A 9,999-nucleotide genomic window follows, 5' to 3' on the forward strand; every position below is an offset into this window, starting at 1 on the left:
GCATGCCTGGGTGGCCTACTCACTCCAATCCACAGTCCCAGCTTCCTCCTTTGTCACTTTCCAAAGACATATGTGCATGCCCCTCCATGTGCATGCCCCCATGGTAGGGCAGATGCCTCTCCGTGTTGGCCACTACTGCAGACCTTGCTTTATATAAGGACTTAACTTATATAAAGTTAACTTTATATAACTAGATCTCCCAAGGAAGCAGAACTCTTGAAACAGGCATTGTTTCAAAAGGAACTTTTATTGAGTTAGTGATAGCAGGAATGCAAAGCAAGGTCTGAAGATTTTGTACGTGAAAGCTTACATCAAAATGACCATTCAGGTCTCCTCCCCCCAGTGTACAACCATCCATTTGAAATCCAGCCAATCCATAGATACTAGGTTGTTTTGAGAACCTAGTGATTTAGTGTCCTTCTCAAGGTCTCTCTCAGTTTTGTTTCCCAACTGTCCCAGGCTCCTTTGTCTGGAGATAAGAAAGACGTTTTCAGACCACATTCCTTTCACATAGAGGGAGGGCAAAGCAGAGCAAGGCAATTACATTTCCCAACAAATAAGCCCCCTTACAACAGAATGGCAGGCCCCAAAAATGAATACATAGGGACAAACAATAAACTGTAAGCATATCCATTTGAGGGATTCTGACACACTGAGCTTAGGATGAAGACCATATCAAGACTACATTCAGTGTGATCCAGGGTAAACAGCTGATGTCTTCCAAATGTTTGTACCATTCCCATAACTCCCGGATGCAAAGACCAATTGCTTGGGATTGTGGAAAATGTTAAATTACCTGAAGAATATCAGGTTCCTTATTTTCTAGTGATGACTGCAACACTGCCAATTTATTTTCAGAGATTCATGACAGCATCCTTACCTGCAATTTGGTTCAGACTTTTGACATCTTTCTGACAACATTGAATGTTTCTGCATTTAGTTAACTTTCTAGATGTTAATAGCGCATGGTCTTGAATTGTGACAGCCTGAATACTTTTAAGCTGATAGGGGCTGTTGACAAGTAACAGTAATTTAATGGCTAAGTCACTCTAAGTCAATAATAGTACAGAATAGCAGAAGTTACCCAAAAAATTGACATGATAGTTCTAATCAGTGATATGATGAACTTAAGAAAATGACGAAATTGAATTTGAGAAATGTGCTTCTTTTTCACAGGAATTTAAATGAAAGGTGGATGTATTAGTACTCATGACTAAACTGTTAAAATCTTGACTATATGGCACCAGCCATTTTGATGTCATTAATATAAATCATTTAACTAATATTTCATTTCATCTACTATCTTATTTTTCCCCACATAATGGTATTATTTCATGCTGATTGTTTTTGCTTAAAGACTCTATTAAATGGCTTAATTCTTCAAAATTAACAGAAAGTATGAAAGCAACTTCCAACTCATTTAACCAAATCATATTGATTTAATGAATGCTTTTGGAAATAAACTCTTTTTTATTAGAAATTATTTTAAATGCATAACTCTGGAACAACAAGGTCTAAAAAGTATAGCAGGATAATACCTATGGGACACTTCAAGCTCTTCAGAAGCTAGTCCATATAGTTGACAAAATTGTTTAAGAATTTCCTCCAAAGCAATGGATCAGCACTAGTGGGAGAACAATTTCATTCATTCAGTATTGTAGCAATTCTGCTATATTTCTATCTTCTTAATGTAAGGATTATAGAATTATCCTCCTTTGTCTCCATGTGCCAATTGTCCCCAGGAATGCATTTGACTATCAAGTGTGCATAAAAATATGTGTTTGTGGAAGGAGGAAAGCTCAGTGTTTATTGGAAGTCAAGGCTGGTTTTATCTTGAGCATCCTTCCAAACTAGTCCAAGCTTCACTCATCAGTTTTCAGCCCTAACTAACCTTTCCCTACAGCCTGTGAGGTATAAGGTTGTTTCATTCTGCTTTAAAATAAGAAAGCAGTAAGCATTCAAAAATTAAAGTTTGTGTCAAATTCCAGCTTTAGCACACGGAGACAGAAAAAAACTGACTACACAAACACACATAACACAGAAACAAAGGTATTGCAGAAACAGTAGTACAAAAGGTTTTATTGGCATGACAGGTGAAATTCCAGATTATTTAACTTAACTGCTTGACTTTTACAAATGCTCTTGCAAAGATATTGGGTTGAATAGCTTTAGAATGTTATCAATCAGTACCTAGCAATTTTTCAGGCAATTGAGAACCTTTTTGTTAAGGCATTTGTGTCTTTCATAAAGATATCCCAGGAAGAAGGAATAGGAGGGTCCACCATGAATACTGAAAAGCTACACTCTGGGGAAAAAACACAATATAGGAGACAGAAGCAGTTTCCCCCAGGGTGAAATGTCATTCAGACAGCATGTAAGAAAGAGGTAAATTCTTCCTTTCCCAAGTTATTGCAGCTTCTTTCAGTCTTGATTATCGATTGTGTGTAGCTGTATTGCTAATAAGGAAGAAAGTTTTCTGGGTAAAATAGCATAAATTCCTGGCAGATCAATACTGAGAAAATAGGAGGAACTTTCTATAATAATTATAGGGAATGATATAATTAGAGGTGAGTTTAAGGGAGATTTCTCTCTAGCTCCTCCCTCCTCCCACTAATTATCGGATCCATAATCAGAGTTTGCTCTTAAGAATGGCTGTAGGATTCTTGCTTTTAACGAAAAAGGACAAAGAATCCAAATAACAAAAACAAACGAAACTACCCAATAATACAGGTAACCAGAATATTTAATGCAGTTTCTCATTGAAAATAACTGGACCATAGTCCCAGTTCTTCCCATTATTGCCACATCATTCACTTTTCAAAAACTGAACCTGGTTTTTTTGCCTTGAAATATATATTAACTTTAAGCCAGTACTGTACAGAATTGTGCAACCCAAAGTATGAAATTTAACACTGAAATTCAGTATATAACTAGATAAAAACTTTATTGTCCTAATGAAGTGATCCTGTTCTGTAGGCAACTGGGATGTTACCTAGAATAGACTTTATTGATGAGAAACACTTTGCAGGTTCTCATGATATACAGGGGGGGGGGGGAAGCAGACCAAACTGCTTAGCTTTCCATGCAGAGAAATCTACATCAGACCCTACTGCATGGAAATCCAATACAAACTAGCAATATAGACCTGCATATTAATCTCAGAATATGTAAAGTGATTCACATTGACAACTGGCTACACTAACAATGGAATATTGATAGACAGCCTTTTGTTTCAAATCAGTTATCTGCATCTGTATTTAGTGGAAATACCCCATTTCCACTGAAGCATTCCATAGAGTACTAGTTCTTTTATATACAGGTATCTCTGGATCAGATCCAATACATTTATTTAAAGTTTTATTTAACCACACACACTTTCTGTGGTGATAACTAAACAGAAAAGCATTTTCAGATTAAAAAAAGCATTTATGAAGCTATCACCATTTACTTCTAAAGATAAATCAGTATAATACAGGATAATATTTTCATTATAAACAGCTTGTTCACATAAAAGTAAAACTGTGGTCCCATGGGTATATTAGAACTGAAAAAATCATGTTAAAAATTATTTACACCTTTAGATGAATTTTGTTTTCCAAGATAACCAAGACAGAAAAGGAAATGAATCTTTATTTGCTTTTTTTGTGTGTGTACGTGTTCCGAATTTCTTCTTTCTAGTTACAGATTGCCTTTGTTTGCCTTGTATTGCTGCTGCTGCATTTAATGTTCTGAGAAAACTGGTTGACTTTATTTCTGGGCACAGGAAGAAAAGATTTCACTCTTGAAATACTGCTGCCGCTCTTGAAAGACTCCGTTTTGGATTTATGGTTGCTGCATTCCACAGATTGGCTGCTGCTGCTGAGAGGACAGACCCCAAGATTCTCATCCTGCAAACAGAATAATGTTTTATAGCATCACAATCACTTGCCCAAACAATAGCAAAGAAAGCACATCAGTCTGTGATTGAGCAGCCTGAATTCACACAAAGTTGTCATTTTTTTACTGAGGTTCCGAATCAATGAAATGCGAGGGGTTTCTTTGGCAATAGATACCAAGCCAAGGATGGTAAGAGCTCCTATAAGACAGACGTTAAAGATCTTCCATGGTGCATGCATCAAAAATATGTACTTGGAAGCAAGCTAATCCCATTGTATACAGCAGAACCTATGAGCAAGTGTACTTAGAACTTGCCAGTGGGCAAAGAAAAATGGTTAATATATCTAGAATTAATAACACAGCAAAATGGAGAACTTAAAATGAAATCAAGAGAACCACAGAACTAAGAGTGAGGTTTAAAGTAGATAAAAAGCTAGCAAGTATAGAACAACATGTAATGGAATTTGAAATAGAGTTAGGTATTAATGATAAACAAGTAATTGCTAAAAAGTATATACTTCTGTTGAGATTCAAAATGGAAGAAGTACAAGTTAAACAGTGCATGATAAAAGGATTAAATTTTTTGGTTAAAATGGTTAGTTGGATAGAATGTGGTTAAAAGGATTGAAATTCACAATGACTTATAACTCTAGAAAGAACTTTTATAAAATAATGTAGTGTTGGTATACATATCACCAGAAGAATTATCTAAGATAGTGTTTCTCAATCTTGGCCATTTTAAGTGGGTGGACTTTAATTCCCTGGGAGTTGAAATCCACAAGTCTTAAAGTGCCCAAGGTTGAGAAACACTGACCTAAGATGTATAAAAGTATTTTTAATTGTTGTTAATGTGAAAAGCATGCATGGTGGGCTTGTAAAAAAGCAAAAAAAGGGATATTATATGATGATTCAGAATTTTAAAACCAATATTCAGAGAAAACCACTTTTTTTTCTTACTTATGGATAATCAATTAGAAAAGACTTATGTATGATTAGTTTTATATGTGCAATGACAGGGAAGTTGTTGTATGTACAAAGATGGAAACAGAAATATCCACAATGGAGGAATAGACTGTGAAGATGGTAGAATTGCAGAAATGGCTAAAGTGACTTGTTTGATTAGGGAGGAAACAACTACTTTTATGAAAGACTGAAAGCCCTTTGTGGAATTTTAACTGAAAAGGGATTAAAATGAAGTGGTGATTTCTGGATTTATAAATTAAAAAGGACTGTATATGGAGAGAAGCAAAGTATGTTAAATAATTTTGAAGGGGGAAAGTGATATCAGATAAATCTGTAACTGTTGTAAAGAAGATTGGAAATCACATCTTCAACTAATTTTTCCTTTTGCTTCATTTTCTATTGTTCTCAAAATGCTTTTAATGCCCTTTCTTACTCTTTTCTATATTTTTGTGTTTATCTTTTAACTGTAAAAAAATTCTTTGCTTAAAAACTATACACATAGATATCCTTCAGATTAGGATACAATTTTGTTGAATCATTTAATGGAGCATCCTGATGTTTTGAAAAAGTCCACCAACCAAAAAAGAAAAAGAAAAACAAACTGTTCCTGCAGTTGATAAATATTTTTTCTATAGCCAACATAACCAGAAATCAGAATGTTTCTAACTTCCATTTAAGGATTTGGTTTGAATTTGGGGTTTGTTGTTGTCTAAAATGTGAAGAAGTTAACAATGGGGAACCAATAGGATAGTTCAAGTCCTGCCTTAGACAAGAAAGCCAACTGGGTGACTTTGGGACAGTCTCTGGTGGGTGGGCGGGCTTGTGTGGGTTGGTTGAGGATTGGTGCTATCTCTGGTTGGCTGTGTGGTTGATTGACCTGCAACCAGCCTACGAACCCCTCATAATCCAAATCAACCACACAGCCAACCAGAGGTAGCACCAACCCTCAACCAACCCATGCAAGCCCCTCCCTGAAGTTCACCTCCCAAAGATTCTGACCTGATGTAACCTGCCCATCACAAGACCTTCACTCGACAAACCCCACCTGAAGCTCTTATAAACAGAAGAACACTGAGACCCCCTAAACTCCACTGAAGATGTTACCTAGCCTGGTAACAAAATGTTTGGAAACCAATCGACAAGCTCGGAGAACAAACCTTCACCCTTATCCTACACCCAAGCTACAGATATTTGCCAATATTATATTTTAACATGCTGTATGATTTGATGGGAATTGTAATTCCCATCAAATCAGGCATAAATTCTTTAAATCTATACTTTAAAGAATTGCAATACATTTTGCTTAGTTCTATATAGAAATGATTAGGAAATAAATAGGATTTCTGCTGATTGATTTCTGATAATGCTGATTCTCTTTTCCACCATATCTTGAAGTTTAGAAATTAGAATAACATTCCTATTTATATTTTTGAAAGGATGTCTCTTCTTCCCCTCTTTTGCCATCTTGCAAGTAGAGAATATGTTTCGAGAAGCAAGATGGAAGATGTTCAGCCATCTGCTTTCTATATTTCAGATTCTTTCAAAGCTTGCCTGCAGCTTTCTAATTTGGAGAGAGAAACCTGCTAATAAATGTATGACCTTCACAAGGAAAAGCTGAAAGCTGCTAAATGCTGTTGAGATTTCTTTGCATCAGAGCACAATTCTGGACAAGATTCAAACACATTTTATTTATATGTATTTCTTTTTAAACAAGTAAGCCACTGTAACTTATTTTTATCTACAGTAGACGCAGTAACAGAAGCAGAAGCACTACTGCAATAGTAATTAAATGTATCCCAAAATTATATAATTGTCATCTCATTATCATGAGATCATTACATCTGTAAGTTAAACATAAAATTGTATTAATCTGATATTGTTTGGGTAAAAAACCTTTCAGATATTGCATTGGGAGCATCCCTTTCCCACCAAATGAACAGAAATATTATATTTCTTAAGTAGCAGTAACTGGAGTATTGTGTCTATCCCAGTGGAATGTTCTTTGTGTGTGTGTTTTATTTTCTTCAGTTTAAGGCAGCAGTGGTGGGAGATATGACAGCAGGCAATTCTCCAGTACAGGAGATGGAGAATCCACCGGTGGGTTTTCTCTGTCTGCCTGCTCCTGAGACCAAGTAGCCAAACTTTGACACGCCCCCTGTTGCTGTGAGACCCAGTCTTATCTTGGTCTCAAGCTCTTGCAGACGTCTCAAGGTTTGGCTCTCAGGATCAGATTAGAATTTGCAGGTCAGAGACCCATCGTTGGATTCTCAAAGCTAATTCCCCAATAATTAAATAATAATTTAATTATTATACTTATAATAATATAATAATTAGTATAATTATAACATTATAATAATTCCCATGGTCTGCTGGGATCAGCGGGGCCTCAAATCGGCCGATTTGAGGCTTTTCTCAGGGAGGGGTGGGGGGGATAACAATCCCCATCGCTTTATTCTTTCTCCAGGGATCTAGGTAGGGGGAAAGGTGATCCTTGCCAATTCCCCCGTTCCTTTCCTTCCCTGCGCGAGCCAGTGCTGCTGCTAGCCTCACCCCTGGTGTACTTTGCTTCTCCGGGCCGTTTGCAACGGCCGAAAACCGCGGCCGCCATTTTGGGCGCGCTTTCCAATTTCAAAGAGACTTTTTCCTGTCAGAGGAAGCAATTCCTCAGCTTTTTTGGACATCTCCGTCTCTGATTTTGGCTGCCAAGCTCAGAATTTGTTATAATTAGTTTCTCCGGGCCATTTTTTAACTGCCGAAAGTCGCGCCCGCCATTTTGGGCACGCTTTTACAAATTCGAAGAGAAGGCTTTTTCCTGTCAGGGGAGGCAATTCCTCAGCCCTTCTGGAGATCGCCTTCCCTGGCTTTGGCTGCCAAGATCGCAATTTGCTAAAATTAGCTCCTCCGGGCTATTTTCAACTGCCGCGAGTCGTGGCCGCCATTTTGGGCGCGATTTACCATTTCGGATAGGAGGCTTTCTTCTCGAGTAAGGGAGGCGTTTCTTTAGCGTTTCTGGACCTTTTCTTCCCTGGCCTCGGCTACCAAGCTTAGCCTTTGTCAAATTTCGCTCCCCCGGGCCTTTTCCAACTGGCGAAAGTCGCGGCCGCCATTTTGGGCGACCAAGACAAGTCGCACCGGGGGACCTTCTGTTGGGCTGAGGAAGACGAGTTCCCCAACGTTAAGGAGACATCGTTGCCTCGCCTTCCCTGGTTCAGCCTGGTCCCTAGGGGCCATTTGCAGCGGCCGAAGTCAGTCTAACAGTCCAGGGACCATTAGAAGAATTTGCCGCGGTGGCCATTTTGGAAGCACCATGCGGTTGGCCTAGTTGGCCTCAGCACTGTACAGGGTTGTGGCTAGGCCACATTATCTCCATAAATTAAATACAGTGAAATTCTTAGACCACCATCTTGATTCGGGACACCAATTTTGGTCATATTGCCTGTGCCAGGCCTTTTTTCAGGCCTTTACGCCCTCATTGGATACTGGTGCACCCTGACTGGCCACCTAAGGCCTCCGGGCAGAGCCTTTGCGGGCCCCAAACGTGCCTTCGGTCTTTCCCAGTGACCGTGACCCAACCCAGAGAGATTTGTCAGGTTGGGTGGTCAGGGGAGCAGTACTTGTTACTAGCTCTGAACAATTCTTCCCGTCATCCGCTTGCTTGCCAGAGCTCCCCCTCAGGTTTCCTGAGATAGCTCAATAGAGGATGGAGGATTCCACGGCGCCTCAGCTCCTGGGCACCGCGTCCCCGTCATCCACCCATGGCCGGCACAAATCCTCCGGACAGGAGGCAGCAGGCAAGCTCAAAAATAAGGCCAAGGCCACTCTGAAGAAGACATCAAAGGTGGCGGAGAAGCAGGCCAGCCGTAGGCACCAAGTTCTGGAAAAAGAATTTGCCAGGGCACAAAAACAGGCCAGGCATGAGAGGGATCAAGTGGTGGCCCCCAGAATTCGATCTCCCCTTGGGTCCATCCACTTCGGCTCCGGGAGTGTGGTCCCTGGCAGCCGACCCAGCTACCCCGACAGTACACCACGCGGGTGCTGGGCCTCTTTCCTATACCACAAGCTCGGCTCCGGAAGCTACATTCACCCCTACGGCGGCTGGGCTCAGGGCCCCAGATCTAGGGGACTTATTTTCAGATGGCCGCCTGGAAGCTCTACTGTCCAAGGTCGTTGACCGGGCACTTGCGGCACGGTCTTGTCACACGCCTGGACAGGCGACCTCTACTCCAGTCATGCTTCCTCCCAATCTCCCGACAGAGGACCTTCCGATTTAGGAGCCTCCGTCACCTGACCGTTCCTCAATCGGCGGTTATTCATCCCACACGGGAGGGGAACCGCCGGAACTCGACTGGTCAGAGGATGAGGTACTTCCCCCAGAACCCTCCTTAGGGGGACTCTTTAATCACGCCTTGTTTCTCTCCTTACTTCGCAAGGCTACTGCCACAGCCAATATAGGGTCCGATCAGTTCCCTCAGCCACAGGCTACCACCGAGGCGGGTCCGGACCCCATATTTTTTGCGACCGAGGCGACTCAGCATCATGTCCCCTGTCCTCACATATTCCTCACGGGGATAAAGAAACAGTGGTCTTCCCCTTCTGCTTCCCTCTCCATCAGTGGGTCGGACAAGAAGCTATATCACACCTCCAAGGATCTCACTGAGGCCTTGGAGGTGCCTCAGGTAGATGAGGCCTGGACTCCTGTGGTGTCCCAGACGGCAGTCTCCGGAGATTTGGCGGAGGCACTTAAGGCGGACGACAGGAAATGTGATCTAACTTTTCGCAAGACCCATCAGTCGACCGCATGGGCCATCAAAACGGCCACGTGCGCGTCCTTTTTTGTCCGAACCACTCTCCTTTGGCTTCGGCAGCTACAAGCCAGAGTCCCTCCCGAGGACGTTCGGACTCATCAGGACTTGAGCAAAATGGTGGCCGCTACGGAGTACGCGTCGGACGCGACTTTACAGTCGGCCAATTTTGCCTCACGAGCCTTAGCTTCCAATGTTTCAGCCAGGAGGATGCTCTGGCTCAAACACTGGCAGGCTGATGCCAAGGCCAAATGGCGCCTAGCATCCGCTCCCTACCAGGGGACCCATCTTTTTGGTGAAGCTCTGAACCCTTTCCTTGTGGAAAACAAGGATAAGCGGAAAGTCATGGCTCACATCA

At 41.2% G+C, this 9,999-nt stretch overlaps 1 protein-coding gene across 1 annotated transcript in view; it reads right to left on the minus strand.

Annotated features, from left to right (window-relative positions):
- Positions 1 to 3,629: 3,629 nt before the first annotated feature.
- The window catches only part of CTTNBP2 (cortactin binding protein 2), a 124,707-nt gene continuing 118,337 nt past the window's right edge, over positions 3,630 to 9,999 (minus strand). Inside the window, 1 exon segment of the mRNA XM_015813551.1 lies at positions 3,630 to 3,887. Coding sequence (XP_015669037.1) covers positions 3,630 to 3,887 — 258 coding nt within the window.

Source organism: Protobothrops mucrosquamatus, unplaced genomic scaffold, assembly GCF_001527695.2.
Source record: "Protobothrops mucrosquamatus isolate PMUCROS unplaced genomic scaffold, P.Mucros_1.0 scaffold167, whole genome shotgun sequence".
NCBI lineage: Eukaryota > Metazoa > Chordata > Lepidosauria > Squamata > Viperidae > Protobothrops > Protobothrops mucrosquamatus.